The sequence below is a fragment of the Halictus rubicundus genome, chromosome 18 (genome assembly GCF_050948215.1).
Source record: "Halictus rubicundus isolate RS-2024b chromosome 18, iyHalRubi1_principal, whole genome shotgun sequence".
Lineage (NCBI taxonomy): Eukaryota > Metazoa > Arthropoda > Insecta > Hymenoptera > Halictidae > Halictus > Halictus rubicundus.
In genome coordinates, this window is record NC_135166.1 from 3,379,451 (window position 1) to 3,401,998 (window position 22,548).

Sequence of the window (22,548 nt, forward strand, 5' to 3'; positions counted from 1 at the left end):
CAATTATGCGCTTCGGAAAAATAAATTTCAAGTGATTCTGATACTTTTTTCATCACGTAGTTGTGCTGCTCTTCTGCGGGCGGCGGTACAGTCATCGTGGAAGCTGGAAACGAATAACCGGAAATCATCGAAATCTAGGGGTGGGTTCCGCAATTCTCAACAAAATTTGAAAATTTGCCGAACATTAGTCTGACGATAACTGTAATTTTTCCATCGATCTACCGGGTGCATCGTCCTTCTTTCGGATGGACAACAAAGTATCTCCGCTACCCTTCTTCAGCGTATCCTCTTCGCTTCCCCCCTCCTCCCCTTCATCTCCCTCCTCCTCCTCGTCTTCCGTTTCGTATTCGCTGAACGCGCTCATCGTAGAAGTGTCCTGCGACCTCATGGTCATCGTAGATGGCTGCAGTAGAGAGAGAATCGCGCTGGCATCCACTTTCGGTACTTTCGTTTTGCTCTTCTTCGACTTTTTCTTCGACATCTTCGATTTACTCTTTTTAACCTCTTTTCGCTCTATTCCTGTCTCGATCAAAGCGAAATTGAATGGGACGTGTGCCTACATTTCGTGGTTAACGTCTAACATTTATCTCATCAACGAACACTCGAAGCAGCAAGCGCGTCTACGGCTGAAAAACCGAGTTATAATTATTATTAATCAATTTCCACTCCTTCTCTTGTTCACTGCATCAACGCTTGAATTTTGGGACACCCTGTATATCGTTTACAAGATACTACTTTTCGCCGACTGTAGGAAAGTGTAGCGAAGCTTCTTGCCCTCGTGGGGATAGTTCTGCGACTTTTATCTGCCAGATACTTGGGACATATATCGAGTAAAGACCGTAACCATGGTAACAAGTTAAACGTTTGTTAAGAAAGCAAATATTATTCCAGTACTAAATATATTGAACAGTATTCAATATTTCCTATGGTGTTGAGCACTCTTTTAATATTGTTACAGGAAAATTGATATTTTCATAGTTTATAGGTTCTATTCGAGCTAATATAAATCCTCTTGAACCATAACTCTTTCGACCCCTGATTTGGAGAGTTTTTATCATTATATCGACCAGATAGCGTTATTTTGCAAACAATTGCAGAACACAAAATCGAAATCCTTGCGATAGGCATGCACAATGGTATATATAGCAACGAAATGAAATACATATCTGGTGCGTTCGAACGTAATTAAAAGACATGCATGGCGGAGCAAGCATCAACTTTACAGATCATTACCGGGCACCGTTAATGAACCTACGCGATTTCCCTTTCATCGCCAACGCTGTCAGGGCGGCCAGTTTATTAGCTTGCGCGCCTGTTATCCGTCAACATGTAAATAATTCACATCTCCCGTCTAATGTAACATTAAATAGTCCGTGTTAGAAATTAATTGCGGCCACTCACTTTCCCAGACAGGCACTTCCTCTTGAAGAACTTCCGTGTAATAAGTCGTGTAGAAGAATATTACCTTCCTCTCGAGGTCCGTTACGCCGTAGAGGTCGAGAACCAAGAAATTGAAAAGCTTATCTTCGTAATACCGATTGTTCGCCTATTATCAATCGAATAATTACATTTTTAATTCACAGGAATAATACATTTTACAAGATAAATGAAACAGCCTATATAGATCTCGAACACTCTTAAAATACTGTTGAAAAAATAATATCTAGAAATTTAGAAGGGTAAGAAAACATCGACGACCTTCGAATGACCTTCGAAACAAAAGATTCGTTATGTCAAACAAACAATACTCTATGACATACGAGTATTATACTTTATACTTTTGCGAAATGTAAACAAAGTTTGTTCGACTGCCAAGTTATTAAATAGATTAGCGAATCCAATTTACGTTGAGGAGTTTGTAGAACTGAAGCTCGTGGCCGACGATCCCCAGAAACTTCATCGCTCTGTCACTGATCCATTGTAATCTACGAAAGTCGAGGTTTGTCGTAAATAATAATAGCCGGAGCTTTGAGCTTTTATGCAAACAGAAATTTTGAAGGCGCAGGTTGAATAAAAGTTTATGTTGCTTATTATAAATCTCATTACTGCGGTGGTAGCGTAGAGACAATATAATAATACGAAAAAATCGATTATTGTTATGATTCTATACCGATAATCCATGTGGGCGATAGAATGCTTGCTCCGCATGGCATCATCGTCGTCCAAATCATCCTTCTCTTCATCTTCGTCGATCCCGATATCGATCGACGGAAATTCCGCTTCGGAATCACTCATGTTTCACTGAATTAATTAACTATGAAAGAAACACTTAATGTTTTCGTTAACGCACAACTCAATTCTCCAAATATACTTTTCCACCACGTGTTCAATTCTTAGACGGAATTATTATACAGTGTTCTACAACGTGAAACATTTTGGCGAAAACTATCGACTAGAAACTAGAACTATTGAACTGTTATTCAGTTTGTTTATTTAGTTTGTGCTCAGATTCGTTTCAGGCAACTCCGAGTACTTTAACCTCGAGGTTTGCACTCTGAATCGATTAAACGAGGCCTTTGTATCGCGAGTCTCCAAGTATCGATGTTGTCATGACAATAAACAGAAATCAACTGGAACAGATAAACATTTACCACTTTCCCCAGGAAATAAATTTCATATTAATCACTGGATTACATTTACTATCTGCAAGCATTTTTATAAGGCAGCATATACCCATTGAAGGCTCGGTAGGTGTAGTATTAATCATTATTATACCTAAAAAAAGAAGGAGTAGGGAACATATTTTTACAACGAATAGATATATTTAAAAAAGAACTCGTAATGTATGGGGTTAGATAAGGTACAATTTCATAATTACATCTGTATCTCCATTCCCTCTCGCACACATATAAACAAAAACTACACGCACACATCTACGTCGAAAATACGTCGTTCTCGAAACGCTGTTGAACAGCATCGAACAATCAACTCCGGACAACTGTATTTCAATGCATTCTATCACAAAATTTACATCTATAATCTTTTGTCATTAATCATCGGTCATTTCATCGTTTACGATAGACATGGAAAAGAAGATAAACGAAAGATTAATACTACATTTACTAGCAATAAGTCGAGAATTATATTCGTTAAGAAAGAAATACAACCTTCGAAATTTTTTCAAATTTCATCATCTACTCCCCCCGTCACTCCACCATGCATACTTAACAAAAAGGAAACGGGACCAAGAGTGGACGGCCCCGTGTGTCTAAATCGTAAAACAGCACATCACAGACTTCGTCCTAAAACTAAATTTACATTCGTGTGAGTAGATTGCGAATTTCATAGGTGCACACATATACGTGCTTCTAGAACCCAGTGTTATAAACTTTTACATTTTTATTCATTCGGAGTATTAAATAAGTATTTGCAATTCGAACTTCCCAATGGTATCGAGCTCGTGGACCCCTCGAGTTCAAATATCGTGCGCATCTCTAGCACGTATACCGAGGCATTACTGCACTTCCTAGAATTCCACAACCGCATAGGCATCCGCAATCTATTCATTATCACCGATGATCTAAACCTTTTTCAAGGTTGAAACCCCTTCCTCCGAGCTGTTCACCTCTTCCACAACTTTCTCGGTGTTACCATCGGAGGTCCCATTCTTGGGGGCTATTGTTTCACCAGTTAGCCCGACCACAGTCTCCTTCTTCTCGCTCTCGGCAGGCTGTGGCTCGATCAGACCACCTAAAACAGCTTCCACATACTCCTCCCGTCCTTCATCAGTGTCGAAGGAGAAACCAATGGAGGGTAGGAACTCCGTCTGGACCACAGTCTTCGTCGACTCCGTTGTAAGGGTGGTTTTCGGCGTAGTGGTTGTCGTGGACGTTTCAGTGCTGACTTCAGGGAACGATTCCACGGTTTTATCCAAAATCTCGGTGGTCGACTCTTCCTCCTTCTTCAGGGTCTTGATAGGCTGACCAGTTTGGAAATCGAGAGCTCTCTCTGGCTGAGGTAGTTCCAGATATCGACCAGTTTTATAGAGGGGCTCGCCAAAGTTCTCCGACAACTTGTCCAGGATCTTCTCCTTGAAAGGAGCGGAACTCTTCGGCGCGGGAGTCGCCTCGAGCTTGCTATAGTCCTTTTCCTCGGTCTGAACACTAGAGTTCACGTCTTTGGCGATCATCTGGGCTCCCCAAGACTGAGTTTGCGATCTATCATTCCCCAGGGAGAAGGGTCGTGGAGCACGGTCCAACCTCAGCAGCTCGGACATCAGCTGAAGGAGACTGACAGTGCTGAAATTCTTCAGGGAGTCCTTGAACTCGCCGGTGAAGTTGTCCTCGGTGTTCTGGTAATAGTCCATATCTAGATTGTTCACGGTGGTGATTTCTGGCGCGGTTGTCGTCGGTGTCTCGGATTCTACAAACTTGACCACCTCCAATTCGTGCGTCCTGTCGTTCAAGGTCGAAGTCTCTTTAGCCTGTTCAGCGACCAGCTTGCTGATCAAATCGTCGTGTGGCACCAGGTCCTCGTCCTTGTTCACCGTCAGCGTCACTTGGTAGGGGGAATTGTTGCGGTCAATGTTCTCCTCGATCTGCTTCAACGTCTCCGGTGGGATGGAGCCGAGGATAGCGTTCGCTGTCGACGATTCAATTACTTTTCTCCCGTTCTCGGTTTCGGGACTCGGAGTTAACGTTGAAAACTCGATACTGCTCGATTTGGTAACAGAAGGTGCCCGTTCGTTGAACCTCTGCGTTACCGACTCGGTCGGTAAAGTAGATTCTACGCCAGAGGTCGCGTTGCAGGGTTTTCCAGGCTGATTCGAACAAATACTACGTTCATCGTCGATGGGAATCTCAATTCTTTCAGGATTGTCGACGGTTTTCTCTCGGGTGCTATTTCTAGAGAACGAGGAGCTCCTGAATGGAGAGTCCTTGGATATCAGATGATCAGACGATGGCGAGGAAAACCGCTGGCCAGTGGAAGAAACCAGGGGTCTAGCTTGAGTAGTATGGTAGCTCTGAATCCTAGAGAACTTTTCTCCACCTTCATAATTGCTATACTCGTCACGAGTAGTCGGCTGGTCGACGTAGTCGTCAGAGAAAGTGTTCTGCAACCTGGGCAGCTCCGTAGTCCTGGTTCCAGAGTAGGGGACATCGTCGATGGTCGAGTACCTGATCAGCAGACTAGACATTTCCGAAAGATCGGGCACCTTTATCTGGAACTTTCTACGATTCTCCGGTGATCTCAAGAATTCGCCAGGTCTGTTAATTCCGTCCGTGACGTCCTTCTCCTTTTCAGGCTCTCCGGGAGTAGCGTTGAAGGACGCAGCGCTCGCTTTTACAGTACTCTCGACGAAAGGAGGGGTAGTCGACGGTTCCAGGTTGTCGGGACTTCTCAGATCATCTCTTTGGTATTGCTCAGTGGTTTGCTCTTCCTCGTCAGCAACGGTCGACCCCGGTCTGACCAGAGTGTGCTGATAGTCTGCTTTGGACTCCTCTATATCAGTCTTCCCAAACTTACTTTTGTCTTTCACAGGGTTTTGCTGCTGGACCGAGATCCCTCTGAACGGCTGACGCAACGCGTGGCCTAGGCCAATGCTACCTCTGGTTTCTATATCCTCAATCCCTTCTTCGTCGAATCCTCTATAGTCCTCGCTGTACAGAGGACTCCGCTCGTGAGCGTTAGTATGATTAAACTGAAGATCGTCGGCTACCCTGACCTGGAACCTCTCTTTCGACTTTCCAGGTCCGTCGTCCCCAATGTCCTCTTCACCGTAATCGTCCTCGTAGCTACGCCTACGATTATAATCATCCTGGTCTGTCTTCCGAGCAGAGTCGATCCTCCCATTATCGTCCGGAAAGATCCTAGTAGGAGGAGTGACGAGACTCTTGGTGCCACTGTGCGAGAAGTAGTACTCCGAGCTGTCTATAGCCTGGTCGAGTTTGTTATAGGCGACTGTAGAGGGTCTGAAGGTTGTGGGTACGGTGGGAGAGTAGAACCTTCTGGTGGTGGTGGTGACGGTGGGCACGGTGGGCGCATAAGATGGTTGGAAGTGGTTAGTGAATTCGTTGGGTCTGCGGTAGCTTTCTTGGAAACTCCTGGGTCGCTGTTCCCCGTGGTCTCCGATCTTCTGCACGCGAATGATGGGCGAGTCCTCGTACGGTGACCTGTTCTTCTCTGGGGGATAGAACCTCCCCTGGTAATTCGGACTCGTTTCCGGTTTCCGGCTCTTCGTTTGATAAGGCGGAAGGAAGTTGCGGACTATGGGTCTAGGATAGTCTTCGAAGGTGTTCCTCAGATCGTTCCCGGTCGCGTCAGACGGGCCTATGTCGAAGAGCCTTCCCGGGATCCGTTGATAATCTACGATGCTTCCGGTTCGGTCAGGGTCCACCAAGCCGTCTTTGGTCACGTCTGTTCCCGACTGCAGGCTGATCATCGCGTACGCGTTCCTGATCATCTCGTCGTCGTCCTGCTGGTAGCTGTTCCGGTTCACGTCGATGTACTTGCCGCTCGAGGAACAATCCACTTTCGTCCACCAGTCGCAGGTCAACAGCTTCTGGCTGAAGAGCGAGCCGATCGGACAGAGGAACGAGGAAACTAACACGTCGTGACATACGTGGAACACCTGGCAGCCGGCCACCTCGTCCGCGTAGTAGCCTGGTGGAATAGATCGAAGAGAAACTTTAATCGCTGCGACCAGTACGAAACTGTGTGATTTCTTCGAAATGCTTTCTTAAGGGGGCCGGCATGGTTTGAAATCCATATACGTATGCAAGGGTCAAAATCTAGACAAACTGTCGCTTCAATATTGCAATGATCAGTTTAGAAGTGGTCAATTGTGTTTCCTAAAAGTCCAATCTACGTCTGTATGGAGCCCAAATTGCGAATTTCTACCTCATCACGGAGTAATTTGTAATATTCGGCAGAAAATTCGAATTCTGAAGCAAGTATGACGTCACAAGATGGCTGCCGCTGTGACATTCTCGTAATTTCGAGAGATTTAGTGTTCGTATCGAAAAAAGGCTCTATGCAGACGTAGCAAAGACATGTACAAACACGGTGGTATGCATTTTTAATTGATTACTTACTTATTTAAGACGTAAAATGTCTAGAAAAAGGGCACAGCGTAACATAGCGTGACAGTCAAGGCCAAATGCCTGCCGGCCCCCTTCATAGACAAAACGCTTGTGCTACATGAAAAGGTCTGGTATGACAAGAATGAGAGTCACGGTTCTTTGCGTAAAACAGTGTCTACTCGATAATTGTCCACAACACGGGTCTGGCCAGGGACAATTATCGGGTAGAGGATACTATGCTTTGATCTACTGCCGAACGTAGATAAGGGGTCCCTTGCTGGGTATACCTCACGGTGGTGGGGATAATTCTGGGACAATTATAAGCTAGATATTTTGGACATTTATCGAGTAGAGGCTGTATTCTGTAAAATTTCAAATCTCTGCCCCTTCAACGGTAATATGGGCAATTCAGTCGATTACTAATCGTTGCAAATATTTATGCAGCTGTTCTGCAGTTTCTATTTTGCAAAAAATATGAATACTTGTGTAGAGCTATGATATGATATGAAAATAATGTATAGCAAATGAATAAAAATGATTGGGGAGAAGTTTGCACGCATTATTTAAGAAATGACACATTCGATAACTGCCCGTCGAAGGTTTACGTCATTTTCTGTTGCGTCAGTGCGCAAGGTAATACTGCGTCGGTCAGGGGACAATTTTACGATATCCGTCCACGTGAAGATCAATTAAAATGCAATACGAAAGAGACATAAGCACCATCAGCAAGCATTCTGTGCTGCGAAGGTGACGAACTTTCGCAGCGTTTGAATATTCAGAACCGCTAATCATAAAATCAGCTTTTATATTAACGAGACTGAAATAAACGATTACTTAATAGTCTAGATGGACATAAATTTTATGAGTTCACGAATTGCATAATGAATCTCATATTCGAGAGACTCCTAATTTTTAAAATCTGTAATAAGACCACAACCTTTTTCTTTCTCAGAAAAAACGAGGAACCTTCCAAGCTACAAAGTATACAGAATAATTGCTATATAAATTTATAAATATTGCCAACAATTGAATTTTCATTAACAATTTTTGTGATCACGAATAACATTGAAACGTCCTGTATTCTTCGAGCGCTTATAATGTGTCATATACCACGAGGTTGACATAAAAAGGTCTGGGTCAAAACTGACCCTCAGTATAAACTTTTTATCGCGAACCGTGCGAGTGTTGATTACGTAAGCTCTATTCACGTTATTTAATTATTACAAACAAGTAAAACGGACAAATTCGCATAACATTCCGCGTAAATCGACAGGTCGGTAATAAAAACATTTTTGTTTGAATCGAATGGTAAACGGCAAGCCAGCATTCCTCTGTTACGATTAACGATCCTAATGATCGGACTCGTTCTATTTTTTATCTTTTTTGTCGACATCAAATAATCGTTGCGGCGAGCAGTGTTTACGTTCGACAGGTGTTATGTAACGATTATGCTACGCTGCCTTCTATATTCGTACGGTATCTCTCTCTCTCTCTCTCTCTCTCTCTCTCTCTCTCTCTCTCTCTCCTCGGATTATCTAATAGCACGCGGTCTCTTCCGCGAAACCGAGCACCGCAGGACACAATGGAGAGTTCTCGGTGTCCATCGAGAAGGTTTCGCGACCCGATCGATCCGAGGGTACTTGGAAATTTTAATTGAAACCGCTTTCTTCGCGTACGAAACGACGTTACACGAATACCTGACACGATTCCGTTACATCGGCGAATACGATGTTGCACCATTTACCAGATTCCATTTGCAATTTAAAAACGTCTCCCTTAAAATACGGCTGAACGTATTATCCCTATAATTTTTTTAAATTATACACCCTGGGACAAAATTATAGCGCAATCCTACGTCGTTTAAGCTCTTGCAGCAAAAACTACTGAAAATTTTCACTATAACACAGATTAATATAAAGAAATGAATGAAAAATAATAAGAAATACAAGCGCAATATCGATTCCATTTTCTAGGAATTTTCTAACAGTTAGAGGCAATCAATCTCTTCGTTACTTTGTTATCCAACAATTTCCAAGGCAAGGAACAATAACAACAACCGAGATTCCCCTCGGCTTTCCCCGGTTAGAAATAGGAAAATGTTCACTATGACAGAAATTAATATAATGAAATTAATGAGAAATAATATGTTCTGCAGTAAAAGAAGTATAAGTGCAATATCGATTCTATTTTCTAGGAATTTTCTAACAGGATTGTTAGAGGCAATCAATCTCTTCGTTACGTTGTTATCCAACAATTTCCAAGGCAAGGAATAATAACAACCGAGATTCCCCTCGGCTTTCCCCGGTTAGATATAGGAAAATGTTCACTATAACACAAATTAATATAAAGAAATGAATGAAAAATAATAAGAAATACAAGCGCAATATCGATTCCATTTTCTAGGAATTTTCTAACAGTTAGAGGCAATCAATCTCTTCGTTACTTTGTTATCCAACAATTTCCAAGGCAAGGAATAATAACAACAACCGAGATTCCCCTCGGCTTTCCCCGGTTAGAAATAGGAAAATGTTCACTATGACAGAAATTAATATAATGAAATTAATGAGAAATAATATGTTCTGCAGTAAAAGAAGTATAAGTGCAGTATCGATTCCATTTTTTAGGAATTTTCTAGCAGTTAGGGGCAATCAATCTCTTCGTTACTTTGTTATCCAACAATTTCCAAGGCAAGGAATAATAACAACCGAGATTCCCCTCGGCTTTCCCCGGTTAGATATAGGAAAATGTTCACTATAACACAAATTAATATAAAGAAATGAATGAAAAATAATAAGAAATACAAGCGCAATATCGATTCCATTTTCTAGGAATTTTCTAACAGTTAGAGGCAATCAATCTCTTCGTTACTTTGTTATCCAACAATTTCCAAGGCAAGGAATAATAACAACAACCGAGATTCCCCTCGGCTTTCCCCGGTTAGAAATAGGAAAATGTTCACTATAACACAAATTAATATAATGAAATTAATGAGAAATAATATGTTCTGCAGTAAAAGAAGTATAAGTGCAGTATCGATTCCATTTTCTAGGAATTTTCTAGCAGTTAGGGGCAATCAATCTCTTCGTTACTTTGTTATCCAACAATTTCCAAGGCAAGGAATAATAACAACAACCGAGATTCCCCTCGGCTTTCCCCGGTTAGAAATAGGATTGCAACAGTAAAAAAGGCGAACGTCTGGAAGTTCTTGCCGGCTCCAGCCGAAGTCCAGATTAATTGAATCTCATTTGTACGGACTGGTTCTCGGCTGAAACTTTTCTTCGTGTCTAAAAAGAAATCGACGATGCCTGACATTATCTTCGCCATCTTCTCCCCGCGACGCGCGTCATCCGTCTTGAAAATATTATCGGTTCGTTTCTTCGTCTTAATTTTCATCGTTCCTCCGGGTGTCGCAAGGATAGTCGACCAGTTTCAACTTGTTTATGACGCGATGTGTGCAACCTGATTGCTCGCAGCGGGTTCGCGCGAAAAAATTTCGCAGTTGAAAGGTCTCACGAATGATTCGAGGCGCCTAACGCGTCGCCGAAAATCGAATTCCGTCGATCGGTCACCGGGCTCATATGGATCACCCGTTTAATCCCGCACTTTTTCACCTTTAGTATCGGTGTCAAGGATGATTCTCACGCACACAGACGGCACACGGTGCTCACGTGCCGCCTGCGAACTCTACTTGTAGCATTTTCATCGGAATAGGTTTCGCAATAGGTCACCGTACCAGCCATTATCGTGACGTCGCGCCGCCGCGAAACTTCGCGCGAAAATCAGCGTGGAAACGTTTATCACATTTCGGAAATGTCCCCTCGGGATACGCCCCCTCCCTCTATAAACGGAGAATCGGTTAAATATAAACCGGATTTTTCTGTAACTTTCTATTTCAGTCAGATGCTTTGAAAATACCAACGGGTTTATAAACTACAGTAGAACCTCGCTGCTTGTAACCTCCTTCGGAATTTTCATTCGTTCCCACCATCGAGGTGTCCAACTTTCGAGGAAACTTTCGAACCCGCCATTATGAAGGGTCTCGTTCTAGCGCTGTTAACGAGATTTTGGCTAAACTTCACCTTGGCAACCCAGAGATTTTTACCTTTCTTTATACAGTCCTGTAGATTTTGGCGAGAAAATGCCGGAAATCCAAGTTTCAATCCTAGGAGATCTCTAGTTTAGAAGATAAGCGTGTGCAAAGATGTACGATTGTCACTGTTTGACAGGCAAGGGCGCCGCCATGTTGGTATTCAGTGACCCCCGCGCGTCGCTTGAAGAGCTGAGCCGCTAGATGGCACCACAAGCACGCGGAGACGAATTTAATTTAGTGTAACAAAAAGGTACAGCCGCAATTGAAATTATACTTTTCCAGGAAGAGTTTGTAGAATAATTTTTTTACTGGCGATCTGTCTTAGCTAGCCATTCACCTATGACAACATCATCGGTAAGCCTAATGTAATTCTGTAATAGATCCATAGAAGGTCCGAGCGAGCAGTATAGAAAAAGACTATCCTCCTGATTCAAATGCACAGAGAAGACAACAAGAAATAGCATTTAACGAGGATCCTGTATCTGGCCGGTCGTTAAAAACAGAGTCTCGTTTAATGAGACATCGGGAGGAAGATTCGGTGGAGAAAAACGTAATGGCGATAGCTCTATTATCGCTCCTCCTAATTGTGAAAGCGCGCGCGGTTTCTCTTTTTGCACAATTAGAGCGATTTGGACCGATGTTAATGGTGGTTCTCGCGGTGCGAACGGCTGCACGGGAACGGGGATGAAGGTAGCAGTCGGAGGCTGAGTTCTCGTCGAAGAAAGTTCACTTCGTCGCTTAGTTTATTATGGTTTCTTCATTGAGCAACACACCGGCGATAATGTTGTTCGCTATGAGTTTGCCGGAGAAGTGGCAGAATGCCGGCGAAAGCGGCCCAACAATAAGATAAAGGCCAAACGAATCGTTCGAAAGGTCCAGCGGATACTCTGAACCCTCGATAATGGCGACGTCCCGTCGAATATTATAGCGAACGACCTCGCGCGAACGAAGAAATTTTCGTCCGCCATTGTAGTCCCAAGGATTCTGCGTAGTCTCGAATCTATTAGCGATCAGAATGGAATAGCAACCGTCGGAGGCGACCTATCCTTCACCAGACGTGAGAACGACGCAACCATTCACAATTACAGACATTATAATACAATTCACCGGCGGGAGTTTTTCGATAAACAAGCAAGATAATGAAAAGCTATCGGAACGTTTGAACGTGGAAAACATACTTATCCGGTCATCCCCGGTTAACACGCTTAAAATCCTGCTCTTAGTTTGGTCTGATGTGCCTAACGAGTTACCAAATACGTCAAGATGTGTACACAAAGGTTCATGTTTAACTCGCTGCCCCACAAACAGCCATTAAAAATTCTAATTTAATGTCAGCAATAACTCCACTCTCAGCGCCTACAATTAGGCAACCCGCCGCTGATGGGATCACAAAACTTTACACAACGAGGATAAGTCTTAGCCCAACGCTAATTAGAGTAGTTACCGGGGGGCCAGTTTCGTTTTAAATTGACCAGCGCACAGCGACCACGGTGACATGTATCGGATAGGAGACACTATGATCCACGCCGAACGTAGAAAAGGAAAATAGTTTAAATAGGAAATAATGCAAAACAAGGAAGTTTTGTTACTGGATTAGTAGTGGTGTCCTGGTCTCACACAGATACACCCGACCCGTAGTTACACTCCTCGGCGACAGAGGTCTCTCCCTACGGTAGTGGGGATAGTTTTGTGACTTTCATCGGCTAGGTATTCGTGACATATATATAGTGAACACTGTAATTAGCGAAAGCACTGGGCGGAGGCATAAAAACTGTCTGGTATGAGAAACCGAGGAGGAAGATGTTCCTCGGGGAAATACCGTTTTGTAATCTTCACGAGTGAGAGACCGATGAATTATTAACATGCACGGCCAGCTTTTTCCCGTCGCTTTCATATAACACACGCCTAACTTACGAACCGGTCACCGCGATCGTGTGAAAACCTGGTTGCGTAATCCCAAAGTCGTGACGTATTCCGTCGGGGAGACGTCACTGTCACCGACCCACTTTCGGAATTTCGGTTGACAAAACGATACGACACGACACGATACGATACGATACCGATACGCCGAGATCGCGGGTAATGGGGACGGGTGAATCATGTGACTCTCTCATTCACCTCGTGAACGTCCTTCGCACGTGAATCCTGTCTGGGGCAGCGTCGTGTACGCAGGATAATCGATGCCCGGCTCTCCCGGCACGTTCCTCCTGATGTCCGAGAAGTCTGCAACCGAAATGAATTCATTTGTAGTAATCATAGTTATTACGGCAGTCGTTACACTCGAACCGATTTTATGATGATTATAGGAACCGAGGCATACAGTGCTGGACAAAAGTATAAGACGCTTCGTGAGTTTGTGCATTTCGAGAATTGAGAAAATATCGAAGTTATATTGAAAAATATTGAATCTGAACGAGCAAAGATAAAGTCAACGAAAAACGTGTGAGAACGTCTTCGGAATTCTTTGTCTCGGGGATTCATGATGGCTCAAGGTCGCGAAAAGGACACTGGCGGATGGCCGCGTGCGTTTGACATTTAAAATGGACGGCCCCGTGTGTTTACGGTAACGCCGGCATGCCGCACGTGATTCCACGGTTCAGCCGTTCGCGGTTCGCGAGAGGCTTCACGCGACCTATGCTGCACAATTTTTCTACGTGTATCATAATCGATTGCCTTTCACGCCACTTGATAATGTCCTTCTCTTAACGATCTCATCACCGCTCGACGCGCGTCTGTTATTTTGCCCGTAACGACTGCCCCCGTATGCTTATAATCGCTTGATGGATGAAAAAAAAAAAAATCAACGGAGAAAATTAACGACCACGCGATCGTTTCCTTCAAGGTGAACGAATGGCAAAGATAAATGCTCTCGGCATTTTTCGACGCTAATACGAACAGCCTATGATAATGTCATCGATCGGCATCATACATAATTAAACAGACAGCTCCTAATGGCAAGTAGAATTCCAAGCAGGTGGCAATTCCAGCCATCGAACACTCGGAAATTTACGGAATTCGGAAATTCGAGACTTGGACGTTTCGGAGATTCGGAAATGAAAAACTTGGAAACTCGAAACATGTAGGAACACATGGGAATTTTGGTTTTGGAGTGTCGGAGATTTGTCAGTTTGAAAGCTTAGTAGCACTTGGGGATCTGGGAACCTAAAAGTTTTAATTTGAGCTTTAATTTCACCTAAAAGTTTTACTCGATACATGTCCAAGACGCGGGTCTAGCCAGAGACATAGATCGGGCAGGAGGAACTTTGATCCAGCTCTAGAGGCCTCGCGGCAGTGGGGATAGTGACTTTTATCGCATAGCCATTTCGGACATATATAGAGTAAAAGTTGTATTTGCGAATTTGAGGTTTTCGAAACTCCTAGGAAACTTGAAAAATTGAAACTGTCCAATCTTGACTACCCAAGAGCCTCCAGATTATACTGAAAAGGGGTCTTGGACAAAGACATCTTTTGTAAATGACATCGGAGGTAGATACCCGGCAGGAAACCAACGATAGTAATCAGAGACGCGGCTTTACGCGAATAATAGTGCGAAGAACGAACGAGGGAAACGGGAAGTAAAGGTCACGGAAGGACATTTTGATTCGTGTAGAGGATGTTCACGAATTAAAATTCCTTTTGTTCTTTTGTTCTCCGTAATTGATAATGTTGTAAACATCGGCGATTATGCAGGAAATTAAATCCTTCGTTTGGCGAAGCTTGTTACGCTTGACCCCATTTTGATTGACGATATAATACTTCTTTCACTGGCCAGAAGTCCGGGGAAAAAGAATCATCAAAGCGATGATGACGGCTACTGGACAGTTCAGTAATTAGTTGGCGGATTGACACCATTTCTACCGGTTGACGAGATTCTTCAGACGAAAATAGAAATACCGATTCAAGTATAATGCCCCGGTCACAATCGTCGTTAATCATGCTATTAATAGCCATGAGGTGTGCTTGAGCGACGTTGATGTGGACATAAATTAAACGCTCGGCTCTGAAATTTTCAATAGTGCACAATCGTCAATAATCTTCCAATCTTTTGCAACCCGAAAGGATTGCTGTAATCGTTTCTGTGAACCGATGAAAATCAAACATAAACTGTACACTATAAATTGTTCTTTCTTCATACCGTTCAATAGGGTCCCTGAAGAAAATCCTGACAAGTTTCAAGTCGGTACCCCTACCATAAGGGTAGTTACAGGGTAAAAACGGTTTAACGAATTATACCCTACTTCTCCTTTTCTACTTAACAAAAAATTACGAAAAAATTCATGAACATTTCACCTAACAGCACACACGACTGTGAATTTTTTCAAAATTTTCGACTGCAAAATCGGCTTCTAATAATCTTAAAATTGCCAATTTCTTATTAAAGTTATCGGATGACCACGTTCATATTATTATGGTAGCTGTGTCTTGTTGTGGCAATTGACGTGTATTGTTTTCGGATTTTTCAAATTAGCAAAAACATGTTTAAAAAATTAAAAAGTGACAGTCCTATGAAGCAAAAGTTAGTGGAAAAATTCGGAGATTTCATATGGAACAACCTAAAATATGTCCGAGGAGCGTGAGACCGTTAAATTGTTTATATTGGATTATAGTCACAAGATACAGAGAGCTTACCTGTTTTCTCCTCGTAAGGATCGTATTGGCCGCCGGCAGAGCCATAACTGTCGAACACCCCTTCTTCTTCCGGATCGAAGTACTTCCTGTAATCGAACATCAACGATCGCATTAGCGTTTCCCGTGAGTATAGCCGATGCTCGTACGCAAGAAATTCCGCGATTGAATTTTCGATTATTCAATACCTCCCTCTGGTGCCGTCGATCGCTCGTCGCGACAGGAAGCTCCTCCTTGGAATTTCATGTTCAAGACTGCCGTGGATGTTGCACAAGACCAGCGTCACGAGACCTGTACATAAAGGAGTGCCCCGGTGAGCATTTAAAATCATAATCGTTGCCCGCACACCTACCGGTGCACTTTGCGCCGAGAGGAACGTTTCTTTTCTCGATAGGGAAAAGTTCATTTCGTTTCTAAATTCCACGATCTCGGTTTAACCCTCGCACTGGATCCTCCGCGGCCCCACCCAAATTTATGCTAATAATTATTTAACGTGTTACCATTAATAACTATTTGTGGAAATTTTACTGTCTCGGTACTTTTCTATTTACCACTTCGATAAGGATGCATATTAAATATAAATATAATTTAAATCGACCTCGTTTTGTTCAGAAAACTTTCAGAAATATCTTGGCGAAAGTTTCACGAAAAGGTAATTAAAGACAAAAATGTTACGGTGGCGGAGACCAATTTTATACATATATCGTGCACATCTTTGACACGTATATCGAAGCATTACTGTACTACGTATACGAAGTGGTAAATAAGAATTTAAACGGGCAATCATATTTTTCGTGGTATCGGATAATTCGAAATGAAACATGTTATACATTGAGTTCGTCCTTTGTAGTTTAGTTTACACGCTATGTTTAACTTATCCCCGGCAACGGGACGTATGAAACCGTGAATGTCGGAGACCGGTCGCAGTTTAATGACACCATCAAGAATTTTTATAGCCACTTTCTGCCAGAGGTAGCAGCATGAACCCGCGTCCATCTTTCTCGCTCGGAGTAACTATAACGACCTCCGTGGTTCCAGAGGAGTCACGGAGTCAGTCCGCTTTCGAACTTGATCGATGCCTGTATTAACTGGATCGTGAGAGCATTGTTTCGCGCACTTCGGCTTGTTTTACATGATTGGGGACTGCCGCGCGCGAACGATGACGAAACGACCTGACGAGGCCAATTCAAGAAGTGTTAATTGAGAGTCTTGATCATACAAATTTGTCGGCTCGGTTAGCTGTTGCTCTCTTGATTCAATCTTCGTGGGAATTCGAGGCTAGAAAGCGAAGCAGGTGGAAACGGTGCTGACAGTTACGGGGGACTCGGCGCAACAATTAGGGAATCGGAGCAACGACCAGCAACTTTATTGCTGCAACGAAATTTCGAATTGTACAGCTTTACAACTCCCTGTGCGGAGAAAAAATTTCAAATTCAATCGTCTTTATGGGCATTTGCAACTCTGCAAATAATTCAACTCTGAAATGGTACTTTTCTGAAATTCCGTAAAAATTTACAAAAATTTTCTCGATATATGTCCCAAATGCCTCGGCGATAAAAGTCCCAGAACTATCCCCACTGCCGCGGGGTATACCCAGTGACGATGTTTACACTCCTCGGCGACTGAGGCCACTCGCTGACCTTTTCTACGTTCGACTAGTATCTCCTAGCCGATATATGTCCCTTGTAGACCCGTGTTGGGGACATATATCGAGAAAAAGCTGTAGATTTAACCCCTGAGCGAACTATTTCTGAATTAGAAATAGTTATGGCGCAAATCCGACTGTGTCGAACAGCTTTTTGATAGTCTTCGAATAAATTAGCTTATGTTTCCCGGTGAAAAAGAGAGAAGGCTGAAAGAATGTGTGCCGGTGACTTTTAACGACGGGACAAAACGTTTGCTGTTCGATATTTCGCGGGTACCGGTATGTTCGTTTGCCAACCAACTTGGTGACCTTTTACCGGCGCATCTTTTTAATGCCAGTAACGATAGCAAGCGCAAAAGGGAAGACAATGCACGAGATGAATTCCGTCCGAGAGTAAAAGCGAGCGGACAAGCGCCGTGGAATCCGTGGAACTCGGATCACCGGATTGATAAATCGCCCCTCCCACGCACGTGATCCCGTTATCTCGCGTTTCTCAATGACATCACGCGCGCTATAGTTTTTTTTAATTGGGTCACACGTGAGAAAGCGATCCCGTCGAGTGTGCGTCGCGCGACAACGGATTCAAACGATCCGGAGCTCATTTTCTGCACGAGATCGATCGAGATCGTTGCGATCGCTTTGAAATTATTTTCAAAATTTTATTTATGCCCCCCTCCCACCCGTTTTATATTTTATAAGACACATTCGATAGAATATTGCAACTACGAAAGCTATTGCCGCAATACATGCAGCCAGCGAACGTATTAAGATAATTGCTCGTTTTTCTGTTAGTCCGGCTTTATCGATACTTTTTGCCTAACAATGGTTACGCGTGAGGTAGCAGTGCAACGTAAAGCTACGTTCACACTGAAGCAACAGCGAGCAACCTTTAGTCGATGTTGCATGCATGACGTAGTTACAGGTTTTACCGAATTGAGGAGGCAACAAAGGACGACGAAAAGTCATTAGATGTTGCTTCGGTGTGGACATAGCTTTAGAAAAAACATTCAGATCCGGCTGGTAGGCTAATTCGTAACTAATCGTGCTCGGGTGAATTTCGACATCGAACAATTCTTTCCTCGACCAAGTCAGACAATTCTTGCAGTAATCCCAGAATGCGTCAGAAGAGACACGTCAGAACAGAATTTCAAAGTCTCTTGTTAACGCAACCGCCGCCTGCAAATATGAATTAGTTTTAATGGTGGTCGATGTCGAAACCTAGCCGTGAATTCTGCGAACGAACTCACGGATTACGTAAAAAACGAAAATTAAAATTAAGGTATGGGAGCATCTCAGGCATTAAATTAACGTGTCTAGTAATCGTCCAATTTCGGGCCTCGTAATCGCGAGAGTCGAGGAGAATGCAAATCTTAAAAATTTAACTCTCGAAAATTCTGTCACGACTTTTTCTAAAGAATTCTCGAGTTTCCAAAAAAAACATTCACATTCTCGAACTTTGGAACAACTTTCGTACCATTTTTCACTTTCGGTCTCGACCTAAAACACTACAGTGATTTCTCTATATATGTCGCCAAGGCCTCGATGATAAACGTCGCGGAATTACCCCCACCACGGGGCATACCTCGCGAGGGGCCCCGAAGCTCGAGAGGCAAACATAACACGGCTCAAGTATGTCTCCTAGACGATACAAGACCCGTGTTGGTGACATATATCGAGTATTAACTTTATTCTGTGGAATTTCAGATCTCCACCCCTTCGAGTTAGTGTACTGTGGGGGTAAAAAGCCTAAACTTCTCAGTTGTCACTTGAGACTGAAGAATTATTATATCGAATATTTTCTTCAGAATTTTAAATCAGTTGTTAACCCTTTGCACTCGAGCGGTGACTCTGAAGCACCACTAGAAATCATTGTGGCATCATTTCAAAGAAATTACGAGAAATTTTATGAAATATTTGTTACATTACGAAATTGGTATTTAATAGATTACTAAACATTCGAATATTATATCTCGAAATCAGTTTCGTATGAATAAAATGAAAATATTCTAAGACGGAAGAAAAATTTAGAATGAATACAGCGCCGAGTGCAAAGGGTTAATATGGTTTTAAAGCAAAATCATGTTTCGAGGGTGGTTTTCGCAAACAGGGGATAGAGATCTGAAATTCTACAGAATAGTGCTAATTCCTGTAAGGAATATTGTTTAGCAGGCGAGAAAAAGGAAAATTGACTATTAGTTTTCTGAATTGACAACACACCCTCGAGTACCGCAAACCGGAAAATGTTCAAATTTGGAACTTCTTCCGAATTCCCAGGAGTCGGACAACAGTTCCCGAGTAGTCGAACTTCGAAACTTCGAAGTCTCGAATTCCACGGATACGCGTGAGAAGATCGAAGTGCAGCGGCTTCAGTTCCTGTGCTGCTCATTGTGCACCGGTGCACGTATCTCTTCGAGTTACTTCCGATCAATTGAGTCGCTCGTTCGTTTGTAGGTTCGCGGCGGAGGGGCATTGTGCTCTCCGACCGCAATCGTGAGAATATATTTGCATGTTCCCCGTGTCCCGTGCAATTTATGAATTGTCGATCTTTCCATCGAGCGCGTAACACAATCGCGAACGTTCGATAACAGAGACCGGTGTATCGTTAATCAGCGAGTCATTAATAAATAAAATTGTCCTATTTCTCAGAACTCGTACAGTTTTCATTACTTTTTCTTTGCACGCGAGTTCTTCGTGGAACGTATCCTCCTATTCACAGAACAAATGTCTTGAAGCTCCGGTGCGTTTGCTTTTGTGTTCGGGGTATGTATGCGTGCGTGTACCGCGATCGAGATAAATCACTCCTACACGTTCCATCACCGAAATGATTCAATTGTTTCTCAATTGATTCCTCACAGTGAAATCTGCCGGGGAATCTTCCGGCGTGCACCTTTAAAGGATACCGATTAACCAATCGCTACATCGGGATGAAATTGTTCTTCTGTCGGTGTACCGATCTCTGTCTTCCGAGAACATTAACGAACAATACACACACACAGACCCGCGTCCACAAGTCTCCCGACACTTGGCCATTCTAAAACGAAATATAAATTGTGATGCAGCTTGAAAATGACTTGAATATTATATGTTAAGTAAAAAAGAAAAAATAGTTTAAATAAGAATCGAATGGTATTCAGGGGGGCATGATTCGGTATAAATGGTTTCCCCATAGACGGACGCGTAGAGGTGACATGAAGGTGATAAGCGTTTTTCTAAAATGGAACAAAATATTTTTCGTTAATTATTAAATTAAGGATAAGGATAATTTCTTTTGTTCTGTAGTCGGTCTGAGATTTCAATTATGAATTAACGAAGCATCGACGGTCGAGATTGAGTGCATAACAATTTACTCAGTGAGAGTGTAACACCTGGACATTCGATAACGTAATTTATGGCTTCTGTCCACGTGCTAGTTGATATGCCTACACACCGATAATGTATGCACATTGATTTTCAATATTCATTACTCATCACCTTCGATCCGGTCTAACGTTACTTACAGCAGGCAAATTTTACGGCAATTATCTCAAATGTTATCTTAAATGTTATTACTACTACTACACTGGAATGTACAGCGGATCGAAAAAATATTCGAACCGCTGAATTACCGATTCTCGAAAAATCGTCGACTTGAAACTGTTGAAATTTTGTAAAGGCAAACGGTATATATTGACAATTCGATCATAGTGTTCAGATACTGTTCGGACCTCGCGTGTACACACGAAAATGAAGCACCAAGCGTCATGGAATATATTACTTCGAATTTCTCCCGCGGAATTCAATTTGTTCGAGTCGATCGGTAATAAAGCAAACATCCATTAAATTTCCTCCGAAACCGGAACATCTTAAGGACCATCTTCATAAAAGAGTGAGGCGTGTTTCGGGGCACCGAGTGTGCTCCATAAAAAAGAAGCTTTTAAAGTCCTCGATCCATCGAGAAGTCGCCTTCGTAAAAAGCAGCGAAACGATCTCTCTTGAAAGTATATTCGAAATATCTCGAAATGAACAATTCGGAAGAATTGATCTTCTAAGAAGATCAACAACGATCCTTCATTAAGAAGAAAAGGATTCGCCGCGCTCGCCGATTTCGTCTGAAAATCCTTAAAAACCGTTTACCTTAAAGCACGTGTTTCTCAAAAACTGCCTGTATAAAAGAAAGTTAACCAATTTCTCGATGAACAACATGAACAATCAATCTCAGACACACAATCCTTAGAAATCATTCCCGTTAAACGTAAAAAAGAATGCGTCCCAAACCTGATGAATCGTTATCGCCCTAATCCCAACGGAACACCTATCGGAGCAATAATCCTTTCACACTGGAAAAGTGGTAGAACTGCATTTTTTCAGAAACGGACAACAACAAAAAGCGACTTCAAGCGGGCATCGCTGTGTTTCAACTGTTCCTAACAGTTCAACGAAATGATATTACAAACTAAAACGCTTTGGTGTTAAATCAAGAATTTACGAGTTTGAAAACCATTAGACCGACAGTATTACCTTCGATTAAAAACCAAGAATAATTTGTTGTCCTTTCAAAGCGGCACCGAAAGATAGCAACAAGCCCGGCAACAAATTCGAATTTAAAACAAAGTGAAAACTCGCGAGTGAACCGGGGATTTTTATTCAAAAAATAAGAATTAAATTATATTTCCCAGCAGTTCGCCTTGCATTTTTAAATTCTACGTTAATGTGAAAAAAATAGTTGATACAAACTATGAGAAACGGCCGAGATGTCGTACCGCTGGGTACACGTAGACCGGTTAGTCGAAATGAGATGCACATTTTTGCCGCGGGTTTTCTTCAATTAAAGATCTCGGTCGGTCGTACCACTTTCCCATGGGACTGCTCCGCGAATAGCATAGAAAATAAAGGTTCGCGTGGACGAGTAACCACGGTGTCACGCGGGTCTCTGGGTAATCCGATTCATGAAAGGCGACAGAGAGCGATGACGGCGACGAACGACGACGATGGCGACGACGATGGCGATGGCGACGACGATGGCGACGGCCTCGAGGCGCGGTATCGTGGGCGAAATTCGATTCTCGTGAAAATCTCGCACTTACACAGTATACGGAGGCTGATCGGCATTTTGTTGCACGTCGCATGAGTATATAAAACACGGAGGAGGAGGAGGTTGCACGACGCCGAACGTCCGGCCGATGGAG

General features: G+C 42.9%; 2 protein-coding genes across 2 annotated transcripts in view; both read right to left on the reverse strand.

Annotated features, from left to right (window-relative positions):
- Positions 1–1,920, reverse strand: part of Dhc98d (Dynein heavy chain at 89D) — a 28,287-nt gene extending 26,367 nt beyond the window's left edge. The window contains exons 1-5 of the mRNA XM_076803570.1: positions 1,847–1,920; positions 1,402–1,546; positions 1,256–1,312; positions 223–519; positions 45–103 (exon numbers count right to left, since the gene is read on the reverse strand). Of these exons, the coding sequence (XP_076659685.1) occupies positions 45–103; positions 223–519; positions 1,256–1,312; positions 1,402–1,546; positions 1,847–1,900 (612 nt within the window). The 5' untranslated portion in view covers positions 1,901–1,920. The remainder of the gene's footprint in view (positions 1–44; positions 104–222; positions 520–1,255; positions 1,313–1,401; positions 1,547–1,846) is intronic.
- Positions 1,921–2,718: 798 nt separating this feature from the next.
- Positions 2,719–22,548, reverse strand: LOC143362735 (uncharacterized). Its single transcript, XM_076803139.1, has 5 exons — positions 22,447–22,548; positions 15,927–16,029; positions 15,742–15,827; positions 13,231–13,335; positions 2,719–6,603 (listed from the first exon to the last, which is right to left on the reverse strand). Exons 1-5 carry the CDS (start codon positions 22,469–22,471, stop codon positions 3,521–3,523), a joined length of 3,402 nt encoding a protein of 1,133 aa, XP_076659254.1. The 5' UTR covers positions 22,472–22,548; the 3' UTR covers positions 2,719–3,520.

Excerpts from the sequence above, each read along its gene's own strand:
- LOC143362735 (XM_076803139.1), bottom strand. The coding sequence starts at position 22,471 with ATGCCGATCAGCCTCCGTATACTGT. Across the intron at positions 16,030-22,446 it reads GATCAGCCTCCGTATACTGT|GTCTCGTGACGCTGGTCTTG; the intron begins GTAAGTGCGAGA and ends CTTTATGTACAG. Across the intron at positions 6,604-13,230 it reads GTGCGAAGGACGTTCACGAG|GCTACTACGCGGACGAGGTG; the intron begins GTGAATGAGAGA and ends CTATTCCACCAG.